The 26,839-nt window shown below is 44.9% G+C and overlaps 2 protein-coding genes across 3 annotated transcripts in view; one reads left to right on the forward strand and one right to left on the reverse strand.

Annotated features, from left to right (window-relative positions):
- The window catches only part of LOC143817404 (sialidase-3-like), a 107,908-nt gene that overhangs the window by 36,127 nt on the left and 44,942 nt on the right, over positions 1–26,839 (forward strand). The gene's annotated exons all lie outside the window — the stretch shown is intronic.
- Positions 2,657–8,616, reverse strand: LOC143818615 (uncharacterized). 2 transcript variants are annotated; one of them, XM_077299869.1, is made up of 6 exons: positions 8,385–8,616; positions 7,383–7,539; positions 6,944–7,068; positions 6,728–6,862; positions 6,160–6,231; positions 2,657–4,832 (listed from the first exon to the last, which is right to left on the reverse strand). In XM_077299869.1, the coding sequence occupies exon 6, from the start codon at positions 4,812–4,814 to the stop codon at positions 3,087–3,089; it is 1,728 nt and encodes a 575-aa protein (XP_077155984.1). In that variant the 5' UTR covers positions 4,815–4,832; positions 6,160–6,231; positions 6,728–6,862; positions 6,944–7,068; positions 7,383–7,539; positions 8,385–8,616; the 3' UTR covers positions 2,657–3,086. The 2 variants fall into 2 exon arrangements, with proteins under 2 accessions (XP_077155984.1, XP_077155985.1); XM_077299870.1 differs by lacking the exon at positions 8,385–8,616 and having other exon boundaries at positions 7,383–7,665.

Genomic DNA, 26,839 nt, shown 5'->3' on the forward strand with positions numbered 1-26,839 from the left:
ACATTACTAGAACTACCATCAGTACAAGACGACTCCTAGTATCTCCTTTACCATTGTTAAAGGGGTTGTCCAGTCTTCTGATGAAAGACTGTAATCACTCTTGTGACTGCAGACTTCAGAATCCTTACAGCATGTGCATGGCACACTGTCATTGCTGACAGGTGTCGCCGGCAAGAGCAGATGGTCATGTGAGTGCAAGTATGTGATTTGCATACTTAGGACCACATCCACTCAATTCAATGCAAGTGAATGGAGAAAGGCCAAACACATCTAGGTGACCGTATGTATGCAAATTACATTCATGCCGTCACGTGATCACCCTCTCTCGCCGGCAACACTGGAGAGCAGTGAGAGTATGTAGTGCACGCGCTGTAAGGATTCACAAGTCTGCAGCCAGCTAGACAGGAGATACCAGGAGTTGTCATTACCATCCAACATCAGACTGCAGATCATACAGGAGCCACAGGACTGATGGGACGTAAGCCATGCTGCACTGTGTGCTTTCTGCTGACTGAAGGATCTGTTCACATCTGATCGTCAGGCGTTTTGCATGTCAGACCAGGACTAATCTGATATTGATGACCTATGTCATCAGAATCATCGTCTAAAAAGCCCTGTTAAGAGCTTAACAAACATAGGCATATTAAGACAGTGGGAACTTATGGGAACAGTCCAGAAACATTGTGGCCAGTTACAATAAGCAGAGAAACACCCTAAGTTTTATTTTTATTTTCTTTATTTTAAGATTTTCATAAGTAAATTTGGGGGATGTGGGGATTGTTCTTGAGATGGTCTTCAATGGTCAAGAGTTTTACCTAAGTGTATTCAGGATGTCTCGTTCATTGACTCTTAGGCCGGCGTCACACTGGCGAGTTTTACGGACGTATGAGCGCAGAAAATACACCCGTAAAATACACACAACACACGCATAACCCAATGATTCTCTATGTCCCAGCTCCCATCAGCCGTATTTTACTGATCCGTATTATACGGTCTTGTACGGCCGTAGAAAATCGCAGCATGCTGCGTTTGTCATCGTATTGCGCAAAAAAATCGCCAATGAAAGTCTATGGGGGCGAGTAAAATACGGATTCCACACGGACCAGCAGTGTGACTTGCGAGAATTACGCAGCCGTGTTCTATAGAAAAGCCGGTAATTCAATTGCCGGCTTTTCATTTCTCCTTCCCAAACCCGAACCTAATGTTAGTAGTGTGTATCTGCAAAATTTGGGCGCTGTAGCTCGTAAAATAAAGGGTTAAATGGCGGAAAAAATTGGCGTGGGCTCCCGCGCAATTTTCTCCGCCAGAATGGTAAAGCCAGTGACTGACGGCAGATATTAATAGCCAGGAGAGGGTCCACGGTTATTGGCCCCCCGTGGCTACAAACATCTGCCCCCAGCCACCCCAGAAAAGGCACATCTGGAAGATGCTCCTATTCTGGCACTTGGCCACTCTCTTCCCACTCCCGTGTAGCGGTGGGATATGGGGTAATGAAGGGTTAATGTCACCTTGCTATTGTAAGGTGACATTAAAGGGACACTGTCACCTGAATTTGGAGGGAACAATCTTCAGCCATAGGGGATTACCAGTATAATAAAATATTACAACAACATGTGTCTTTATTTCATTAAAATACTTTGTAATAATGTGGCAATCTTGCCTTGCGCAGGCGTGTACTATGGAGGACAGAGAATGAACTTCAATCCAATATTGCAGCCAGCGGGTAAGGAAAGGATGAATCAAACACCCGAAAACCCCGCCCCTATGGCTGAAGATTGTTCCCTCCAAATTCAGGTGACAGTGTCCCTTTAAGCCAGATTAATAATGGAGAGGCGTCAATTATGACACCTATCCATTATTAATACAATAGTGTGAAATGGTTAAGAAAACACACACACATTATTACAAAGTATTTTAATGAAATAAAGACACATGTTGTAATATTTTATTATACTGGTAATGCAGCTGAAGACCATCGTCCTGAAACAAAGTTAAAAAAACAAACAACAATATTCCATACCATCCGTCGTTATGTCCCACGATGTAAATCCATATGAACTCGAGCGTGGGAACTTTTCCAAGGCTCCAGTTCATGAGGACATCCAGCAGAGGGCGCCTCACCGCAACTCAAGGTAACTACAGATCACCCTGCTTTCCATTCAGTACCCGGGGTTTTACATGCACGAGCGAGTGCATTAGCACAGCTCCTGGCTGTAAAATGATTTAACCCCTTCAGATGGATTTACTTCGTGGGACATAACGACGGAAGGTATGGAATATTGTTGTTTTTTTATTTTTCCTTTGTTACAGAACGAGGGTCTTCAGGTGGATTACCAGTCTAATAAAATATTACAGCACCGTGTGTCTTTATTTCATTAAAGGACTTTGTAATAATGTCTGTGTGTTTTCTTAACCATTTCGTACTATTGGATTAATAATGGATAGGTGTCATAATTGATGCCTCTCCATTATTAATCTGGGCTGGCTGGAGCAGATGTTTGTAGCCAGGGGGGGCCAATAACCATGGACCCTCTCCTGGCTATTAATATCTGCCCTCAGTCAGTGGCTTTACCACTCTGGAGGAGAAAATTGCGCGGGAGCCCACGCCAATTTTTTCTGCCATTTAACCCTTTATTTTACAAGCTACAGTGCCCAAATTTTGCACATACACACTACTAACATTAGTAGTGTGGAATATGCAAAAAAAAAGGAGATATGAGATGGTTTACTGTATGTAACCATGTCTCATATCCTGTCGGGTTTGTGAAGGAGAAATGAAAAGCCGGCAATTGAATTATCGGCTTTTCACATATCTCGCGCTGAATTAAATATAAATACAGTATATATATATATGTGTGTCTCAATGACATATATATATATATATATATATAGACTGTACGGATGCCATACGGATTACATACGGAGGATGCCATGTGCAAAATACGCTGACACACCCTGCCTACGGAGGACATAGGATCACTATTTTGGGAACATTTCTGCGTATTATTACGGCCGTAATAAACGGACCGTATTTACATACGCTGAGTGTGACGCCGGCCTTAGTGTGACATCTGGTGATAGATGCTTCACACTGAAGTCTCGTAGAATATCACTTCCACTCTTACCACTTTTTCCTTCATTACGTTACTCCGTGTTCCAACTTTCATTACTTTCACAGTTTTGATGCTCTTCCACTTGGTGCCCAGGATGTCAATGGCACGGTTACTTGCCTCCTGCACCTTTGGACTATGTGTCTGAGAATCGAGTCTCCTCAACCCTTTAAACACGTCCCATAAGGCTAGACGATGGAGTTCTTCATAGGGTAAAGCGTCTCTTATCAAGGTGAGGTGTTTCATGACAGCGTCCACCTCGTCTGCCATATACAGCATCATATATTCAGTGCTGTGGATCATCATGTTCACCAGAAGGGCAGGTTCCTTTTGCCCGAGATGTTGATATATTTTGCAGGCTTTTTCGCCATCAGCACATAACAGCTCTTGTGCGTTCTTACATCCGATGTAAGGTAGACAATGCAACAAGGCTGCAGTACCCGATGCCTTATCCTGCTGGTCTTTGCTGTGGAACTTTATCAGTAACACAGGTAGGCATGTCCTGACGTGGTGGCTGAAGCCTCTCTTGTCCCTGTTGCAGTTCTTGGCGAGATCTGCAAATAGTGAAGTGGAGAATGTCCGGACCTGCGGGTTTTCGTCGTTTAGAAAAGTAGTACAAAGATCGACAATTCTCTCAAATTTGCTGCCTAGTTTTGATCTTTTCAGCAGGGTGATAAACTTTGACATGGCTTTTAAGCTTTCGATGATCACTTTTAGCTTCCGATGGCCATTTAGTTTACTGTAAAGGCAGCGATAGATGCGGTCTTCCAGTTGATGCACCTGTCTTGGTGCACCTTTACAGGCATTTCCCATAGCTTCTATGGCAAGACAGACCTCAAGCTCGTCCGAGCTGTCCATCTTTGAATCCAATAATAACATTAAATCTCTTGCCAATTTCTCCTCCAGGAGCTCAGAATGGAGTAACAGCTCCGAGAAGAACATGACACTGATGAGTCTGCTCTTTCTGAGAGCAGATGTCATTGCTATAAGCAGGTAATGGATGACCTTTCTCCTCTCCTCATCAGTTAAGACACAGGTAATGTAACGGCACATGGCGGCCTGGGTTGTGTCTGTGTCATGGAGGATATCAGCGTCATCCAGATGATTTATGAACCCATAGCTAGGGTGCAGAAGATGATAATAAAAATCAGAGCTGTCGGGTGGTCCAGCTTCATGTTGTGCAGGTGTAATCAGGTCATCCACGGTCAGTGTATTCTGCGCTGCACTTCTCTCTTTCCAATCTGTGATGGTTTTCTTGGAAATCAGATCCAGTGTTTTCCGCGCACTGCTCTGTGGATGCTCCTCATCGATTTTGAAGCGCTCCAAGACGTCGTCGGAGCGATATACAGCAATATTGGCCAAGAGCGTCATAGCGGCACCAGTTATTCCCTGATGTCTCTCACTTTCTGCTTTCAGCATGTGTTGATAGGTCTTATCAATGAGCTCATTAGTCAGAAAGATGTCAGCGTCCGCTCTGGTAGATGTTATGGCTGACAGGAACAGGAGGGCATTCCCCAAATCCTGTCCATCCAGATCATGCAGATGATTTATTAGCATGCTGGTCGTGGTCTTCATTCTTCCAAACTCATATGATTTGACAATGCCTGGAATAGTGTCCTTCAGGAGTGGGACAGCGAGCAGGTCCAACACGGCCAGCAGGTCTTTATACTGATCGCTGGATGCCATGCCGGAATGCATCATCATATAATCAGAAGACGGAATCTGAGAACAATGGAAAATGATGTTAGAGGAAACGTCATGGAAATGATCAGTGGAATTAATGCTCATCATAATTAACAGTAAATTAGTTCTACAGTATAAATATAAACACAATTATATTTCACATTACAGATGTTTTCTGATTTTAGCTCAAATTTCAGTAATTTTTTACACTGATGTGTAATGGCGGAAGGAACAATAAAATGTCCCAGGGCTCGGATGAACAGAATCTGCTGCCTTCATCTACATCTGCGGAGGATGCAGCCACCGCCATATTGGAAACCTAGGGATGCTGTGGGCTTTATTTACATACAGTGGCTTGCAAAAGTATTCACCCCTCTTGGCTTTTTAAGCATTTTGTTACATTACAGCCTGTGTGTAAACATTCCTGTGGTCTGATTAGTGTGTGATACATCAGCACTAAATAGTCTAAGTTACTGAAGTGAGAAAACTATCGGCATAAATGACACTTCTGGGATGAAATCATGAACAATTGTCCGGTGCATATGTATTCACCCCTTTTGCTATGAGGCCCTCAGCCTTTTTATGCCATTACACGTCACTTTGTAGCATTTCTGAAGTCGGAGCTCAGAGCAGACGCCTCCTGTAATGTTGGTTTTCGGCAGGATCCCTACAAGGACACTAATGCCGGTACCGAGGGCCGTTCACCTCCTCATGGGAGGACTCCACAGAACTTACTGGCCCTAATTATATGGAAAGAACAAGCTGCACATTGTAATTAGACATCAGACCCGTCAGTAGTTACTGATCTGCAGTTTATCACTTTTTGGTGAATCTACAGAAAATCCATCAAAATGATGAGCTCATTGCTTTGTATTAGCTGAATAATCCGGCAAATTCAGCCTCTCATTAATTGTCACCATAGCTGCTCCTGTTGGGAATATCATAGATCGTCTCTGACCCTTTATCTCCTTCCCAACATGGGACATACCGGTACATCCAATATTCAGTGTGTGAAAGGCGCTGCCTCTCTCACCCCATTGGCACTCCCATGACACGATCGCGGGGAGCCGATGGTACTTATGGCAGCCAGAGGTCAAATAATGACATGATGCAGATGTAAAGTAGACATGTGCAGGGGCCCACATAGAAATCATGGGGCCCCATAGAAAAAGCCTGAATAGGCACTTTTATCACCCTCAAAAAAAATCCCAAAACAATTGACCGTTGCTGTTAAATCCAGGCGAGCATGTATTAGTTATAGGCCAAACATTGTATACGTAAGAGATTGTCCGGAAATACAAGACAATGTACATTTTATAGCGAGGCTTTGATGTTTCTTCTCATTTGAATAAAATAAAACACTTACATCCAAGATATGTTCCTTGTAACCGTCAGATAAGTAGTACGGCAAGATGGGAAGGTAAAGCCGGAGGACAACCTGAGACCGCAAAACATATAGAAAGTATTCACTTTACATGGGAACTGAACCGACGACACATTGTATAAATCAATAGTATAAGTGAGTATAAGACACTGTGTGATATATCTTATCAGAGAAATTAGCTTCATTCTACTCTTATCAGTCAGTTCTTCCCCTCCCCTGTCTCCTGAGGAAGCACAGAAACATTGTCCGGCCGGATTCTAGCAGGTACATTAGCTTATACCAGAGCTGGATTCACAGCTACAATGCTCAGTACTGATATATAATTTCCTCCATGGCTCTGTGCTACCTAAGGTAAGAGGTAAAATACTTTTTGTGTGGGAGACACCGATTCAAAGACAAATGCAATTTAGAGATAGTGACTGTAGGGTGAAAACTGGAGAATGATACAAAATACCATACAAGCCATATAATGGGCGGAAATGGCGCTATTCCTCACATCATGTTCACACATTGCAACTTAGGCTTAAATGTTACATAAAAGTATCGTTACCGTCTAACTACTTTACTCTTCTTGTAAATCCAAGAAATGTGATGTCACTAGTAGTGCTACAGAATTCAGCTGGGATCTTAGTAATCGACAGGGATCTTCTTGTCAAGATTTCAGCTCTGTAGTCGTTTATCAACCCTAAAATGAGCAATAGATCGGTCAGATTTTATTCTTTTATTTTTAGGCAGGAAATGTTTGTTATGACCTCAGAATACTTACAGTAATATCTGGTGAATTCCCGATGGAAATAAGATTCCTAATCCAGAACAAAGTTTACACTTGGAGTTTTCAACGCTCAACAAGTAAAACTTTGAGAACCTTCCAGCAGTAGAGCGTTATTCCACCTGTAGTATAAGGAACAGATGAGTTTTTACCATTTTATTTCCCAGTTCTGTGTGTAGAGCCCGCCCGGGTCGGACTGGCCATGGGCGTGGGGAGCAGTGAATATTCATTTCTCTTTAGCCGCAGCAGTCGGCTCCGTCCTCCTGTCACCTGCTGCTCCACCGCTGCTGCCCCCAGTGTGCACCGCATTAATAATAATAATCTTCACATAGCACTAACATATTTCGCAGCGTTTTACAGTTTGCCGTGGTCCGGCCTCCTCCACTTATCTAATTAGTGTAAGAAGATGGACCCCGGCGGCAGCCATTATACTCACTCTACAGATGTCCGGCTCTGCGGGTCCTGTGCACGCTGATGTTCTCTTCTCAGCTTATGTAGGTGGTGACTGACGTCCCCTCTGTGGTCCTGGACCAGACAGCCAGGAGCTGACGTCCCCTCTGTGGTCCTGGACCAGACAGAGTCAGGAGGGAGATCTGAAGGGGAGAAGATAACATTGGAGCCATATTACACAGTGCTATAATCCCTGGTGCAGCCCCCCTGCCCCATACAGGTAGAGCGCTGGCTGCCATTATTATTACTACTATTTATTAATAAAGGAAATCTCCCCTCGTCCCCCTAGCCGGGGGTCTGCAGAAGACCCCCATACCTGTCTTTGGGAATCTCCTGTAACGGTTTGGCAAGAAAAAAAATCTAATTATAACGCCAAAATTATGTTTTTTAGCCTCCGCAACATTGTGATAAAATTCAATTAGAGGCGATCTAAATATTTTGGGTATGAGCACACGTTGCTGATTTGACGCTTGTACAGAACCATGTAAACGTATGGAAAAAAAATCCGCAGTGCACATGCTGCGGAAAAAAACGCACGGAAACGCAGCGGTTTATTTTCTGCAACATGTCAATTCTTTGTGTGGATTCCGCAGCGAGTTACAACTGCTCCATAATAGGAATCCGCAGGTGTAAAACCGCACAAAAACCGCACAAAAACCGCAGTAAATCCGCGGTAAATCCAAGGGTAATCCACAGTGCAGTTTACCTGCGGATTTTGCAAAAACAGTACAGAAAAATCCGCCCACCAATCCGCAATGTGTGCACATAGCCTAAATCTACCCCAAAATGGTATCACTAAAAACATCAGCTCAGGGCGAAAACAATAATCCATCACCCAGCCCCAAATCACGAAAAATGAAAACGTTATGGGTCTCAGAAAATGGCGACGAACACAAAAACTTTTTTTCATGCAAATTTCATGAAAACATGAAAAAATAATGAGATGAAAGCTTCTAGTTTCATAAATAACAACACAAAATAGATTTACCTCCAGATGTAGAAGTCCTCAGTCAGTGATCTTCAGCAAAATCCAGAAGTATTCGCTAATACAGAAGTTTTCCTCTAATCGCTAATCTCACAAAGAGAAGATCTAGGTACAGTGTTGTCAGCAGACAGACATATACCAAGTCTGAGCCAGTGAGATGGAACCGAGGGTTTTTAAGGTTCCGCTCTATTGTGACATCATCACTCACCTGTGTGACATCACTGCCCGCTTCCATATAAGGTAAGTGATGATGTCACAATGCAGCGGAATAACCAATACTTTTTCTCTCACTATCTGCCCCTTATAAAGCAGCTGATAATGATGGAGGCACAAATAGGGATGAATGAAATAAAATCCTGGCAGTTTTCCAGGTAATAGATGACGGCCGGTGGTTACAGAGGTTTGGCTGAGCTTTTCCTATTTCCAGTTCTCATCATATGACATTATAACACACTCCATCTTTTCTGACACTTTCCTTTATCTTCTCATTCTCTCTATAAAGATACATTGAACTATATAATCTAGTGCTCAGGATAAAGTCTTCAAGCATTTGGTGTCATTATTGGATTTTCTCACATTTCCACTGATAGGGGGCAGTGTTCTGGGAATTGTCATCATCTGATTCCAGGCTGCCGTTCTAATTGCCCCCACTCCCTCATGCCCCTACATAAAAATATACACATAATATATATTTATACACAATACACACACACACATACATATTCAGCAATGCCCCAACCTTCATAAACCAGGGGAAGGAGGTGTTATGACAAATAAACAGTATTTATGTTCCTAGTGAAGCCCCTTAGTGTCCTCACCAATACCCCTTTTATGGCCATTATAACACATGTTTACAAAAATGCCCCTACCCCCCACACACTGATTATGATATCCCCCACAGTGAATCCTCCCCCACAGAGTCACCCCACGCTTACAATATGATGTCCCCACAGTGAATCCTCCCCCACAGAGTCACCCCACGCTTACAATATGATGTCCCCACAGTGATTCCTCCCCCACAGTCACCCCACGCTTACAATATGATGTCCCCACAGTGAATCCTCCCCCACAGTCACCCCACGCTTACAATACGTATACTATGTATAGAGGATATGAGGTACCATACTAGGTTAGAGCTATGGGCCATCATAGTGTATATAAGGGACTATGGGAAAGTATACTATGTATAGAGGCTATGGGGTACAGGACTAGGTTAGAGCTATGAGCCATCACAGTGTATATAGGGGACTATGGGAACGTATACTATGTATAGAGGCTATGGGGTACCATACTAGGTTAGAGCTATGGGCCATCATAGTATATATAGGGACTATGGGAACGTATACTATGTATAGAGGCTATGGGGTACAGGACTAGGTTAGAGCTATGAGCCATCACAGTGTATATAGGGGACTATGGGAACGTATACTATGTATAGAGGCTATGGGGTACCATACTAGGTTAGAGCTATGGGCCATCATAGTATATATAAGGGACTATGGGAACGTATACTATGTATAGAGGCTATGGGGTACCATACTAGGTCAGAGCTATGGGCCATCATAGTATATATAAGGGACTATGGGAACGTATACTATGTATAGAGGCTATGGGGTACAGGACTAGGTTAGAGCTATGAGCCATCACAGTGTATATAGGGGACTATGGGAACGTATACTATGTATAGAGGCTATGGGGTACCATACTAGGTTAGAGCTATGGGCCATCATAGTATATATAGGGACTATGGGAACGTATACTATGTATAGAGGCTATGGGGTACAGGACTAGGTTAGAGCTATGAGCCATCACAGTGTATATAGGGGACTATGGGAACGTATACTATGTATAGAGGCTATGGGGTACCATACTAGGTTAGAGCTATGGGCCATCATAGTATATATAAGGGACTATGGGAACGTATACTATGTATAGAGGCTATGGGGTACCATACTAGGTCAGAGCTATGGGCCATCATAGTATATATAAGGGACTATGGGAACGTATACTATGTATAGAGGCTATAGGGTACCATACTAGGTTAGAGCTATGAGCCATCACAGTGTATATAGGGGACTATGGGAACGTATACTATGTATAGCGGCTATGGGGTACCATACTAGGTTAGAGCTATGGGCCATCATAGTATATATAGGGACTATGGGAACGTATACTATGTATAGAGGCTATGGGGTACAGGACTAGGTTAGAGCTATGAGCCATCACAGTGTATATAGGGGACTATGGGAACGTATACTATGTATAGAGGCTATGGGGTACCATACTAGGTTAGAGCTATGGGCCATCATAGTATATATAAGGGACTATGGGAACGTATACTATGTATAGAGGCTATGGGGTACCATACTAGGTCAGAGCTATGGGCCATCATAGTATATATAAGGGACTATGGGAACGTATACTATGTATAGAGGCTATGGGGTACAGGACTAGGTTAGAGCTATGAGCCATCACAGTGTATATAGGGGACTATGGGAACGTATACTATGTATAGAGGCTATGGGGTACCATACTAGGTTAGAGCTATGGGCCATCATAGTATATATAAGGGACTATGGGAACGTATACTATGTATAGAGGCTATGGGGTACCATACTAGGTCAGAGCTATGGGCCATCATAGTATATATAAGGGACTATGGGAACGTATACTATGTATAGAGGGTATGGGGTACCATACTAGGTTAGAGCTATGGGCCATCATAGTATATATAAGGGACTATGGGAACGTATACTATGTATAGAGGCTATGGGGTACCATACTAGGTCATAGCTATAGGCCATCATACTATATATAAGGGACTATGGGAACGTATACTATGTATAGAGGCTATGGGGTACTGTACTAGGTTAGAGCTATGGGCCATCATAGAATATATAAGGGACTATGGGAACGTATACTATGTATAGAGGCTATGGGGTACCATACTAGGTTAGAGCTATGGGCCATCATAGTGTACATAGGGGACTATGGGAACGTATACTATGTATAGTGGCTATGGGGTACCATACTAGGTTAGAGCTATGAGCCATCATAGTGTATATAGGGGGCTATGGGAACTTAAACTATGTATAGAGGCTATGGGGTACCATACTAGGTCAGAGCTATGGGCCATCATAGTATATATAAGGGACTATGGGAACGTATACTATGTATAGAGGCTATGGGGTACCATACTAGGTCAGAGCTATGGGCCATCATAGTATATATAAGGGACTATGGGAACGTATACTATGTATAGAGGCTATGGGGTACCATACTAGGTTAGAGCTATGGTCCATCATAGTATATATAAGGGACTATGGGAACGTATACTATGTATAGAGGCTATGGGGTACCATACTAGGTCATAGATATAGGCCATCATACTATATATAAGGGACTATGGGAACGTATACTATGTATAGAGGCTATGGGGTACTGTACTAGGTTAGAGCTATGGGCCATCATAGAATATATAAGGGACTATGGGAACGTATACTATGTATAGAGACTATGGGGTACCATACTAGGTTAGAGCTATGGGCCATCATAGTGTAAATAGGGGACTATGGGAACATATACTATGTATAGAGGCTATGGGGTACCATACTAGGTTAGAGCTATGAGCCATCATAGTGTATATATGGGACTATGAGAACGTATACTATGTATAGAGGCTATGGGGTACCATACTAGGTTAGAGCTATGAGCCATCATAGTGTATATAGGGGACTATGGGAACGTATACTATGTATAGAGGCTATAGGGTACCATACTAGGTTAGAGCTATGAGCCATCATAGTGTATATATGGGACTATGAGAACGTATACTATGTATAGAGGCTATGGGGTACCATACTAGGTCAGAGCTATGGGCCATCATGTATATAGGGACTATGGGAACGTATACTATGTATAGAGGCTATGGGGTACCATATTAGGTTAGAGCTATGGGCCATCATAGTATAAATAAGGGGCTATGGGAACGTATACTATGTATAGAGGCTATGGGGTACCATACTAGGTTAGAGCTATGGGCCATCATAGTGTATATAGGGACTATGGGAACGTATACTATGTATAGAGGCTATGGGCACCATACTAGGTTAGAGCTATGAGCCATCATAGTATATATAGGGGGCTATGGGAACGTATACTATGTATAGAGGCTATGGGGTACCATACTAGGTTAGAGCTATGGGCCATCATAGTGTATATAAGGGACCATGGGAACGTATACTATGTAGTATAGAGGCTATGGGGTACAGGACTAGGTTATAGCTATGGGCCATCATGGTGTATATAGGGACTATGGGAACGTATACTATGTATAGAGGCTATGGGGTACCATACTAGGTTAGAGCTATGGGCCATCATAGTGTATATAAGGGGCTATGGGAACGTATACTATGTATAGAGGCTATGGGGTACCATACTAGGTAAGAGCTGTGGGCCATTATAGTGTATATAGGGACTATGGGAACGTATACTATGTATAGAGGCTATGGGGTACCGTACTAGGTTAGAGCTATGAGCCATCATAGTGTATATAAGGGACTATGGGAACGTATACTATGTAAAGAGGCTATGGGGTACAATACTAGGTTAGAGCTATGAGCCATCATAGTATATATAGGGACTATGGGAACATATACTATGTATAGAGGCTATGGGGTACAGGTCTAGGTTAGAGCTATGGGCCATCATAGTGTATATAGGGACTATGGGAATGTATACTATGTATAGAGGCTATGGGGTACTGTACTAGGTTAGAGCTATGGGCCATCATAGTGTATATAGGGACTATGGGAACATATACTATGTATAGAGGCTATGGGGTACCATATTAGGTTAGAGCTATGGGCCATCATAGTGTATATAGGGGACTATGGGAACGTATACTATGTATAGATGCTATGGGGTACCGTACTAGGTTAAAGCTATGGGCCATCATAGTGTATATAGGGGACTATGGGAAGGTATACTATGTATAGAGGCTATGGGGTACCATACTAGGTTAGAGCTATGGGCCATCATAGTGTATATAGGGGACTATGGGAACATATACTATGTATAGAGGCTATGGGGTACCATACTAGGTTAGAGCTATGGGCCATCATAGTGTATATAGGGGACTATGGGAACATATACTATGTATAGAGGCTATGGGGTACCATAATAGGTTAGAGCTATGAGCCATCATAGTATATATAAGGGACTATGGGAACGTATACTATGTATAGAGGCTATGGGGTACCATACTAGATTAGAGCTATGGGTCATCATAGTATATATAAGGGACTATGGGAACGTATACTATGTATAGAGGCTATGGGGTACCATACTAGGTTAGAGCTATGGGTCATCATAGTGTATATAGGGGACTATGGGAACGTATACAATCAATCAATCAAAGAAGCTTTATTGGCAGGACCAAATAAACATCAGTTTTGCCAAAGCACAAGTACAATAGGGAATAGGGAGCAGGGACTGTGGGGATAATGGGTGAGGACTGCGGGGACGATGGATAGGGACTGTGGGAATGATGGATGGGGTGCAGGGTGGGGGTAAGGAAGTCCATGGCATATCATGGTTGTCTTTCTCGCAGTCTATGGCAAGCGCTCACATACTGGGCTGCTATCTCCACTGCGCTCTCTTCTTCCCCCAGCAGGATATATGTTTTCTCTTCCTCCTTCATGGAGCTGAAATCCGGGAAGAGATCGGAGAGTCTCCTGAAGTGAGTGTCCCTCACTGCTGAGTATTTGGGGCAGTGTAGCAGGAAGTGGGTCTCATCCTCCAGGGTCTCCAGGTCACAGTGTAGGCACAGTCTGTCTTCTCTGGGCTTGTAGCTCTGTCTGTGCCGGCCGACCTCGATGGCCAGATTGTGGGCGCTGAGTCTATACCGGCTCAGGATCTGGCGGTCTCTGGGATCTGAGAGTTTCTCCAGATATGGGGCCAGTCTGTAGTCTCTCTGTAGACTCTGGTACACGGTCAGTTTCTGTGAGCTGCTGATTTCGTTCCTCCAGACACTGACGTACCTCTCCTGCCCCTCCTCTACCATCTTCCTGATTGTGGCTTTTGTCGAGTTGTTTTGGTTGACGGTTCGGGCAGGTTGGGTTTGGGTGAGCTGTTCCGGGGGTCCTGGTTTGTGGGGACCACCTATATGTAGCATGGCTTTATGGTGATGGGAGCTTGGGTTGCTACTCCGTAGGTGAGCCTGAAAGGACAGCACCCTCTTCAGGACAGCTAGGTGCAGTGGGAATCTGCCCAGCTCAGCTCGGCAGGCATTGTTGGTGGTGCTCCGATGGACCTGAAGAAGGTGTTTACAGAATTCCAGGTGGAATATTTCTGTTGGACTGGAATCCCACTTTGACCAGTCTGGGTATGTGTGAGGGCCCCAGACTTCACTGCCGTATAGGAGGATTGGGGTGATTATGGCATCGAAGATTTTTAGCCAGACCCTCACTGGTGGCTTCAGATGGTAGAGCTTCCTTCGGATGGCATAGAAGGTTTTGCAGGCCTTGTCTTTCAGTATCTCTATGGCTTGTTTGAAGCTCCCTGACTAGTGAATTTCCAGGCCCAGGTAGGTATATTTGTCCGTTTCTGTAAGAGCGCAGTTGTTTAGCATGAATGGAAGGTGCTGGTTTGGTCTTGGCTTTCTCTTCTGGAACACCATGATGTTGGTTTTCTTTGCATTGATCGGTAGTGCCCACGTGGAGCTGAATTTCTCCAGGATTTTCAGGTTGTCTTGGAGACCTTTCTCAGTTGGTGACAGCAGCAATAGGTCATCTGCATACAGCAAGAATTTCACCTGGGCATTATGGAGTGTGAGACCTGGTGCCGTGGAAGATTCCAGAGTGGTGGCCAGCTCATTGATGTAGATATTGAAGAGCGTTGGGCTTAGGGTGCAGCCCTGTCTGACTCCGCGGCTCTGCTGGAAATCATCCGTTCTTCTACCGTTCACACTCACACTGCAGCGGTTCTCGGTGTAGGAGCTTTTGATGACATCGTAGGTCTTTCCTCCTATTCCACTCTCCAGCAGTTTCAGTAACAGGCCTGGGTGCCACACTGAGTCAAAAGCCTTTCTGAAATCCACAAAACAAGCGTATATCTTCCCGTGCTTAGTGTTGTGGACGTGGCTCTGAATGAGGCTGTGCAGGGTGTAGATGTGGTCGGTAGTGCGATGGTTTGGCATGAACCCTGCTTGGCTTTTGCTGAGGACGTTATGCTCGGTGAGGAAATTAAGGATCCTTTTGTTCAGAATGCTATTGAACAGTTTCCCCAGGTTGCTGCTGACACATATGCCTCTGTAGTTGGCAGGGTCGTACCTGTCCCCACTCTTGTGGATGGGTGTGATGAGGCCTTGATTCCAGGTACGAGGAAAGTAGCCAGCACTCAGCACAATATTGAACAATTTGACCATTGCTGCATGTATTTCTGGTGGGCTGTACTTCAGCATTTCTGGTGGGATTCCATCTGGGCCACTGGCTTTTCTACATCTTATGGAAGATATTCTCTCTGTAACTTCCTGAAGTGTGATTGGTGTATCCAGTGGGTTTTGGAAATGTTTGACTTTTTCCTCCATAGCTTTTAGTTTTTCCGTTATGTTTTTCTGTTCTTGGTTTACTTCTTCCTTCGGGATGTCTTTGTAGAGGTCTCTGAAGTACTGAAGCCAGATATTGCCATTTTGGATATGGATGATGTTCTTCTTGTTTTTTGTGCCCATGTGGTTCCATAGTTCCCAGAAGGAGTTGTCCTGGAGGGCGTCTTCCAGTTGGTTAAGTTTGGTGGAGATGTAACTTTGTTTCTTCCTCTTGAGGATGGTTTTGTATTGCCTTTGTATGGTGTCGTAAGCATCCCTCAGACCCGGATGGTTGGGGTCTCTGTGTTTCTTGTTTGAGGCTGGTTTCAGGGTCTTCCGTATGGTTTTACATTCTCTGTCAAACCAACCATTGGTCTGTTTTTCTTTTGGCCTTTTATAGTTGACTTTTTTCAGGTCGGACAGTTCGGCCATGGTGTAGAATATATCGTTGAGGTCTTTTGTAGCTTGGTTCACTCCTTCTGGGTTAGGCTTGTACTCGTAGTTGTAGAAGTGGTGGAGCATCCCCTGTATTCTGTGTCTGCTGGGAGCCTCTTGATATTTTATTGCTGACGTCTTGGACCATTTATAGGATGGAGGCAGGTTGAAGAGGCCGCTCTGCTGAGGCTTTTGTGCCGATGGTTTCTCTGTAGATTTTATGTACAGAAGAAGTTGGCTGTGATCTGACAGGTGCGTTTGTGGGGTGACTATGAAGCCGCCGATATTTTCCATGTCCATATCTGTAATGGCGTAGTCTACTACACTCCTTCCTACATGGGAGTTTAATGTGTATCTTCCTAGGGAGTCTCCCTTGGTGCGACCATTAAGAATATGAAGTCCTAAACTTCTACATAGGTTCAAGATCTTTTTGCCACTTTTGTTGACTGTACTGTCGTAGCTGTTTCTCTCCATGTGTACTGAGTCATGGCTGTCAGTCTCTGCACCAAGAATGTAGGTGTTTCCATCCATGGTCAGAAAGTCTTTTTCTCTCCCAGTTCTAGCGTTGAGGTCTCCGATGATGAGAACTTTGCCCAGGGCCTGAAAATGGGCAGCTTCTCCTTGTAAGATCTCAAAGCTCTCTGGATTGAAGTAGGGTGACTCTGGTGGTGGTATATAGATGGCACAGACATAGCAATCAGACTGAGCGGTGAGGATGGAGCTGCTGATTTTAAACCATATGTGGCTGTCTCCTCTCTTCACCGGTTTGATGTACTGGTGGAGCTCTTCTTTATGCCAGATCAATATTCCTCCTGAGCAGCGGCCCTGTTTAATGTTCTTGTTTTTTAGGGCAGGGACACAGATTTCCCTGTATCCGATGGGCACCAGGGATTCATTTTCGGCCCTGGTCCATGTTTCTAGGAGAATCTGAATGTCTATGTTTTTCAGGTTTTGTATGAAATCTGGGTCGTTTGTTTTACATCCAAACACCGAGGTGTTCGGGCCTTGGATGTTCCAGCTGCTAATTTTAAGTGAAGTCATTTATTTTTAATATATCACTTGTGTGTGTATACCTTGTAATGAGTGTGGCTGTGTAGGACACACCGGATCTCTGACTGGTTTAGTAATGATGTTCCATCCAGTCACATTAGTTTCCTGCACACTATGCATACTGCATACTATGTATAGAGTCTATGGGGTACCATACTAGGTTAGAGCTATGGGCCATCATAGTGTATATAAGGGACTATGGGAACGTATACTATGTATAGAGGCTATGGGGTACCATACTAGGTTAGAGCTATGAGCCATCATAGTGTATATAGGGGACTATGGGAACATATACTATGTATAGAGGCTATGGGGTACCATACTAGGTTAGAGCTAGGGGCCATCGTAGTGTATATAGGGGACTATGGGAATGTATACTATGTATAGAGGCTATGGGGTACCATACTAGGTTAGAGCTAGGGGCCATCATAGCGTGTATAAGGGACTATGGGAACGTATACTATGTATAGAGGCTATGGGGTACCATACTAGGTTAGAGCTATGGGCCATCATAGTATATATAAGGGACTATGGGAACGTATACTATGTATAGAGGCTATGGGGTACAGGACTAGGTTAGAGCTATGGGCCATCATAGTGTATATAGGGACTATGGGAACGTATACAATGTATAGAGGCTATGGGGTACAGGACTAGGTTAGAGCTATGAGCCATCATAGTGTATATAAGGGACTATGGGAACGTATACTATGTATAGAGGCTATGGGGTACCATACTAGGTCAGAGCTATGGGCCATCATAGTATATATAGGGACTATGGGAACGTATACAATGTATAGAGGCTATGGGGTACCATACTAGGTTAGAGCTATGGGCCATCATAGTGTATATAAGGGACTATGGGAACGTATACTATGTATAGAGGCTATGGGGTACCATACTAGGTTAGAGCTATGGGCCATCATAGTATATATAAGGGACAATGGGAACGTATACTATGTATAGAGGATATGGGGTACCATACTAGGTTAGAGCTATGGGCCATCATAGTGTATATAGGGGACTATGGGAAAGTATACTATGTATAGAGGCTATGGGGTACCATACTAGGTTAGAGCTATGAGCCATCATAGCATATATAGGGATTATGGGAACGTATACTATGTATAGAGGCTATGGGGTACCATACTAATTCAGAGCTATGGGCCATCGTAGTATATATAAGGGACTATGGGAACGTATACTATGTATTAAGGCTATGGGGTACTGTACTAGGTTAGAGCTTTGGGCCATCATAGTATATATAGGGACTATGGGAACGTATACTATGTATAGAGGCTATGGGGTACAGGACTAGGTTAGAGCTATGGGCCATCATAGTGTATATAGGGGACTATGGGAACGTATACTATGTATAGAGGCTATGGAGTACCATACTAGGTTAGAGCTATGAGCCATCATAGTGTATATAGGGGACTATGGGAACGTATACTATGTATAGAGGCTATGGGGTACCATACTAGGTCAGAGCTATGGGCCATCATGTATATAGGGACTATGGGAACGTATACTATGTATAGAGGCTATGGGGTACCATATGAGGTTAGAGCTATGGGCCATCATAGTATAAATAAGGGGCTATGGGAACGTATACTATGTATAGAGGCTATGGGGTACCATACTAGGCTAGAGCTATGGGCCATCATAGTGTATATAGGGACTATGGGAACGTATACTATGTATAGAGGCTATGGGGTACCATACTAGGTTAGAGCTATGGGCCATCATAGTGTATAAAGGGGGCTATGGGAACGTATACTATGTATAGAGGCTATGGGGTACCATACTAGGTTAGAGCTATGGGCCATCATAGTGTATATAAGGGACCATGGGAACGTATACTATGTATAGAGGCTATGGGGTACAGGACTAGGTTAGAGCTATGGGCCATCATGGTGTATATAGGGACTATGGGAACGTATACTATGTATAGAGGCTATGGGGTACCATACTAGGTTAGAGCTATGGGCCATCATAGTGTATATAGGGGCTATGGGAACGTATAATATGTATAGAGGCTATGGGGTACCATACTAGGTTAGAACTATGGGCCATCATAGTGTTTATAAGGGACCATGGGAACGTATACTATGTATAGACTGTCATGATCTCTGCAGGCAGAGATCATAGCAAGCCTATAGAGGGACAAGCTCTCGGAAGATGGAACTATACTGACCATGAACTAAGCCTGCCGCGCAACTAGAAATAGCCAGGTAGCATTTCCTATTTATCGCTAGATGCCCAGCTCTGGCCTAAGACCTAAATAGCTAGCAGAGGGAAATATAAGACCTGGCTCACCTCTAGAGAAATATTCCAAAGAAGACAGTAGCCCCCCACATATAATGACGGTGAGTTCAGATGAAACAACAAACGCAGCAGGAAAATAGTCTTAGCAAATTTGAGGTCCGCTTACTAGATAGCAGAAGACAGATAGTATACTTTCATGGTCAGCAGAAAAACACTAACAAAACACCATCCAGAGATTACCTTAAACTCTGGCATTAACTCATAACGCCAGAGTAGCAATCCCTGATCAACGAGAGCTTTCCAGACACAGTAACAAAACTTCAGCTGTGAACTGGAACAAATAGGCAAAACAAAACATGGACAAAAGTCCAACTTATCTAGTAGTAGTCTAGAAGCAGGAACAAGCACTGAGAGGCATCAGATAACATTGTTGACCGGCAAGAAACCACCAGAGAAATGAGCTTAAATAGCGACACCCACTACTGATGGAACCAGGTGAAACAGGAAAGAGGATGACAAGTCCAATTCCACAAGCGGCCACCGGGGGAGCCCAGAATCCAAATTCACAACAGTACCCCCCCCTCAAGGAGGGGGCACCGAACCCTCACCAGATCCACCAGGGCGACCAGGATGAGCCCTATGGAAGGCACGAACAAGATCAGAAGCATGAACATCAGATGCATTGACCCAAGAATTATCCTCCTGGCCGTAACCCTTCCAGTTGACCAGATACTGGAGTCTCCGTCTGGAAACACGAGAGTCCAAAATTTTCTCCACAACGTACTCCAACTCACCCTCAACCAACAACGGAGCAGGAGGCTCAACTGAAGGTACCACAGGTACCTCATACCTGCGCAATAACGACCGATGAAAAACGTTATGAATGGAAAAGGACGCAGGGAGGTCCAAACGGAAAGAAACAGGATTAAGAATCTCCAATATTCTATAAGGGCCGATGAACCGAGGTTTAAACTTAGGAGAAGAGACCCTCATAGGGACAAAACGAGAAGACAACCACACCAAATCTCCAACACAAAGCCGAGAACCAACACGACGATGACGGTTGGCAAAACGCTGAGTCTTCTCCTGGGACAACTTCAAATTGTCCATAACCTGCCCCCAGATGTGATGCAATCTCTCCACCACCGCATCCACTCCAGGACAATCCGAGGATTCCACCTGACCGGAGGAAAATCGAGGGTGAAACCCCGAATTACAGAAAAACGGGGACACCAAGGTGGAAGAGCTGGCCCGATTATTGAGGGCGAACTCTGCCAATGGCAAAAAAGCAACCCAATCATCCTGGTCAGCAGAGACAAAACACCTCAGATATTTACAACCCGGTATCAAATCTATGGCACAATCGCACTCACGGTGCGGAGGTAACGACCCAAGCTTGGGTTCGTCAAAGACATCTTGATAATCAGAGAGGAACTCAGGGACTTCAGAGGGAATGGACGACGAAATAGAAACCAAAGGTAAGTCCCCATGAATACCCTTACATCCCCAGCTCAACACAAACATTGCTCTCCAGTCCAAGACTGGGTTGTGAGACTGCAACCATGGCAATCCCAGTACCAAATCGTCATGTAAATTATACAGCACCAGGAAACGAATAATCTCCTGGTGATCCGGATTGATACGCATGGTTACTTGTGTCCAGTATTGTGGTTTATTATTAGCCAATGGGGTGGAGTCAATCCCCTTCAGAGGAATAAGAGTCTCCAAAGGCTCTAAATCAAAACCACAACGATTGGCAAAGGACCAATCCATAAGACTCAGAGCGGCGCCAGAGTCAACATAGGCGTCCGTGGCAATGGATGACAAAGAGCAAATCAGGGTTACAGACAAAATAAACTTAGACTGAATGGTGCCAATGGAAACAGACTTATCAAGCTTCTTTGTACGCCTAGAGCATGCTGATATAACATGAGTAGAATCCCCACAATAGAAACACAATCCATTCTTCCGTCTAAAATTCTGTCGCTCGCTCCTGGACAGAATTCTATCACACTGCATACTTTCTGGCGTCTTTTCCATAGACACCGCCAGATGGTGCACCGGTTTGCGCTCCCGCAGACGCCTATCAATCTGAATAGCCATTGTCATGGACTCATTCAGACCTGCAGGCACAGGGAACCCCACCATAACATCCTTAACGGCATCAGAGAGACCTTCTCTGAAAGTTGCCGCCAAGGCGCACTCATTCCACTGAGTAAGCACAGACCATTTACGGAATTTTTGGCAGAAAACTTCAGCTTCGTCTTGCCCCTGAGATAGTGCCATCAAAGTTTTTTCTGCCTGAAGTTCCAAATGAGGTTCCTCATAAAGCAAGCCCAAGGCCAGAAAAAACGCATCCACATCGCGTAACGCAGGATCCCCTGCTGGCAATGAGAAGGCCCAATCTTGAGGGTCACCCCTGAGCAAGGAAATCACAATCCTAACCTGCTGAGCAGGGTCTCCAGCTGAACGAGACTTCAGGGACAAATAAAGCTTACAATTATTTCGGAAATTCTGGAAGCTAGCTCTATTCCCTGTGAAGAACTCCGGCAAAGGAATTCTCGGCTCAGATACCGGAGCATGTACCACAAAATCTTGTAAATTTTGTACTTTCGTGATGAGATTATTCAAACCCGCAGTTACACTCTGGAGATCCATTATTGTCAGGTGCACACAAAGCCATACAGAGATTAGGAGGAGAGAGAGAAAAAAGACTGCAGCAAGGCAGACTGGAGGGGAAAAAAAAAAAAAAAAATTCCAGCAGACTTCTTATAACTCTCCTTTCTCAACCTGGGTCTTTAACACTTTAGGGGCCGGTCAAACTGTCATGATCTCTGCAGGCAGAGATCATAGCAAGCCTATAGAGGGACAAGCTCTCGGAAGATGGAACTATACTGACCATGAACTAAGCCTGCCGCGCAACTAGAAATAGCCAGGTAGCATTTCCTATTTATCGCTAGATGCCCAGCTCTGGCCTAAGACCTAAATAGCTAGCAGAGGGAAATATAAGACCTGGCTCACCTCTAGAGAAATATTCCAAAGAAGACAGTAGCCCCCCACATATAATGACGGTGAGTTCAGATGAAACAACAAACGCAGCAGGAAAATAGTCTTAGCAAATTTGAGGTCCGCTTACTAGATAGCAGAAGACAGATAGTATACTTTCATGGTCAGCAGAAAAACACTAACAAAACACCATCCAGAGATTACCTTAAACTCTGGCATTAACTCATAACGCCAGAGTAGCAATCCCTGATCAACGAGAGCTTTCCAGACACAGTAACAAAACTTCAGCTGTGAACTGGAACAAATAGGCAAAACAAAACATGGACAAAAGTCCAACTTATCTAGTAGTTGTCTAGAAGCAGGAACAAGCACTGAGAGGCATCAGATAACATTGTTGACCGGCAAGAAACCACCAGAGAAATGAGCTTAAATAGCGACACCCACTACTGATGGAACCAGGTGAAACAGGAAAGAGGATGACAAGTCCAATTCCACAAGCGGCCACCGGGGGAGCCCAGAATCCAAATTCACAACAATAGACGCTATGGGGTACAGGACTAGGTTTGAGCTATGGGCCATCATGGTGTATATAAGGGGCTATGGGAACGTATACTATGTATAGAGGCTATGGGGTACCATACTAGGTCAGAGCTATGGGCCATCGTAGTGTATATAGGGGCTATGGGAACGTACACTATGTATAGAGGCTATGGGGTACCATACTAGGTTAGAGCTGTGGGCCATTATAGTGTATATAGGGACTATGGGAACATATACTATGTATAGAGGCTATGGGGTACCGTACTAGGTTAGAGCTATGAGCCATCATAGTGTATATAAGGGACTATGAGAACGTATACTATGTATAGAGGCTATGGGGTACCGTACTAGGTTAGAGCTATGAGCCATCATAGTATATATAGGGACTATGGGAACGTATACTATGTATAGAGGCTATGGGGTACAGGACTAGGTTAGAGCTATGGGCCATCATAGTGTATATAGTGGACTTTGGGAACGTATACTATGTATAGAGGCTATGGGGTACCATACTAGGTTAGAGCTATGGGCCATCATAGTGTATATAGGGGGCTATGGGAACGTATACTATGTAACTATGTATAGAGGCTATGGGGTACCATACTAGGTTAGAGCTATGGGCCATCATAGTGTATATAAGGGACTATGGGAACGTATACTATGTATAGAGGCTATGGGGTACCGTACTAGGTTAGAGCTATGGGCCATCATAGTGTATATAGGGACTATGGGAACGTATACTATGTATAGAGGCTATGGGGTACCATACTAGGTTAGAGCTATGGGCCATCATAGTGTATATAGGGGACTATGGGAAGGTATACTATGTATAGAGGCTATGGGGTACCATACTAGGTTAGAGCTATGGGCCATCATAGTGTATATAGGGGACTATGGGAACGTATACTATGTATAGAGGCTATGGGGTACCATACTAGGTTAGAGCTAGGGGCCATCATAGTGTATATAAGGGACTATGGGAACGTATACTATGTATAGAGGCTATGGGGTACCATACTAGGTTAGAGCTATGGGCCATCATAGTGTATATAGGGGACTATGGGAACGTATACTATGTATAGAGGCTATGGGGTACCATACTAGGTTAGAGCTATGAGCCATCATAGTATATATAAGGGACTATGGGAACGTATACTATGTATAGAGGCTATGGGGTACCATACTAGGTTAGAGCTAGGGGCCATCATAGTGTATATAAGGGACTATGGGAACGTATACTATGTATAGAGGCTATGGGGTACCATACTAGATTAGAACTATGGGCCATCAAACTGTATAGGGACTATGGGAACGTATACTATGTATAGAGGCTATGGGGTACCATACTAGGTTAGAGCTAAGAGCCATCATAGTGTATATAGGGACTATGGGAACGTATACTATGTATAAAGGTTATGGGGTACCATACTAGGTTAGAGCCATGGGCCATCATAGTGTATATAGGGACTATGGGAACGTATACTATATATAGAGGCTATGGGGTACCATACTAGTGTAGGGGACAAGGACCTGGCGAGCCGTACAGACGGGTGGAACCATTGTTGCCGGGAGTCGGGGTTCCGGGGGACGGATTTGAAGGGCGGATGAGAAGCCAGGCAGAGGTGACAAGAGACAGAGTGACGCAGGGAGAGGGGTGGATAAAAGAAAAAGCGCGCGAAAGCAGGGGCAGAGAAGCGCGGGAGAACTCTGAGGAGAGGGAACTGCAGCGCAGTTGTCGTGTGTGTGTAGGCTGCAGTGAGACTTGCTGGAAACGGGGAGAACGTGCAGCAGACGCTGCGGACAATTACCAGAGCCCCCAGAAAGCGGCGCAACCGTTGTCAGCGACCCCCAAAGCAGAGGGGTAGCGCTGATCATCTCAGGGACAGTATTACCGTGCTCCCCGGGAGTATCTTGCCAGAAAGTGTTCCGGTCCCTCCTGGGTTTCTCTCAGCTGTCACTGATACGGATTTCTCTGCTAATTCTCCTCGAAAAGACTCCTCTCTGGCCTTGGAAACTGTTACCCCGGATCAACGCCCGCCTGCAGGGGGTGACGCAGCACCGCAACAGACATTCTGGACTCGAATTTGCACCTGGGCTCGTCGACAGAGGACACCTCCTTCCCCCGCCATCAGGACTACGTCGCTGACGGAGCTTCACCATCAGGACTGCATCGCTGAAACAGCGCTGATAAGTGAACTTTGTTGACTTTTTCTTGTTAGGGGGTCACTAGTGAGGCGCTGTCGCGTTCCGCGGCAGGGGCGGACATACCGCCGGTTCAACCGGTGCAGCCGCACCGGGGCCCAGAGCGGGGAGGGGGCCCGACCCGACGGACATGCACGGCACGTCGGCAATCGACAATTGTTGTGACTCGTGAGTTGTGACTGTGCTGCTGCACTGCAGCCTGCCTGCCGCTGCGACGCGTGGATCATCATTCCTGAATTTCCTGCTGTAATGAGCGCCGGGCCGGCGAGTGACATGACCGCTGGAGCAGCCTCAGAAGCTGCCGTGCCCGGCGCCCGCCACTGCCCGGAGTCTGCGGAGACCATGATCTGTCCACAGTCCGGGTCTGGGAGAAGGAGCCAGGAGCAGGAGGTGAGTATATTTACCTGTCCATGATCCACGAGCCGCTCCATCTTCCCGCCCCGTCTCTGCGCTCTGACTGTTCAGGTCAGAGGGCACGCGGTGACGCGGATGACGTATAGTGTGCGCGCCGCCCTCTGCCTGATCAGTCAGTGCGGAGAGACGGGACGGTGAGGACCAGCGGGCGGGCAGAGACGAGAGTCGAGCCGAGGTGAGTATGCATTTATATGTGGTGGCACAGGCGTTATATATGGACGGAGCAGCATCACTCAGCATCTATCTATGGGGCCCTGGGGGCCGGGCCCGGGGCCATAATGAATTGGAGCGGTACAGGCGTTATATATGGACGGAGCATCAGACACTCAGCATCTATCTATGTGGGCCATAATGAATTGGAGCATTTATTATATCTGGCGGCACAGCTTTATAGGGAGGGAGTCCATATAAAGCTGTGCCGCCACATATAATGCTCCATTACTCATTATGGCCCCATAGATGCTCCATATTATGGATGGAGCATCTATGTGGTAATAATGAATTGTATGGAGCATTATATGTGGCGGCACAGCATTATATGGAGCATCTGGGCCATAATGAATTGTATGGACTATGGAGCATTATATGTGGCGGCACAGCGTTATATGGAGCATCTATGGGGCCATAATGAATTGTATGGAGCATTATATGTGGCGGCACAGGCACAGCGTTATATGGAGCATCTATGGGGCCATAATGAATTGTATGGAGCATTATATGTGGCGGCACAGGCACAGCGTTATATGGAGCATCTATGGGGCCATAATGAATTGTATGGAGCATTATATGTGGCGGCACAGCGTTATATGGAGCATCTATGGGGCCATAATGAATTGTATGGAGCATTATATGTGGCGGCACAGGCACAGCGTTATATGGAGCATCTATGGGGCCATAATGAATTGTATGGAGCATAATATGTGGCGGCACAGCATTATATGGAGCATCTGGGCCATAA

The sequence above is a fragment of the Ranitomeya variabilis genome, chromosome 3 (genome assembly GCF_051348905.1).
Source record: "Ranitomeya variabilis isolate aRanVar5 chromosome 3, aRanVar5.hap1, whole genome shotgun sequence".
In the NCBI taxonomy this organism is placed as follows: domain Eukaryota; kingdom Metazoa; phylum Chordata; class Amphibia; order Anura; family Dendrobatidae; genus Ranitomeya; species Ranitomeya variabilis.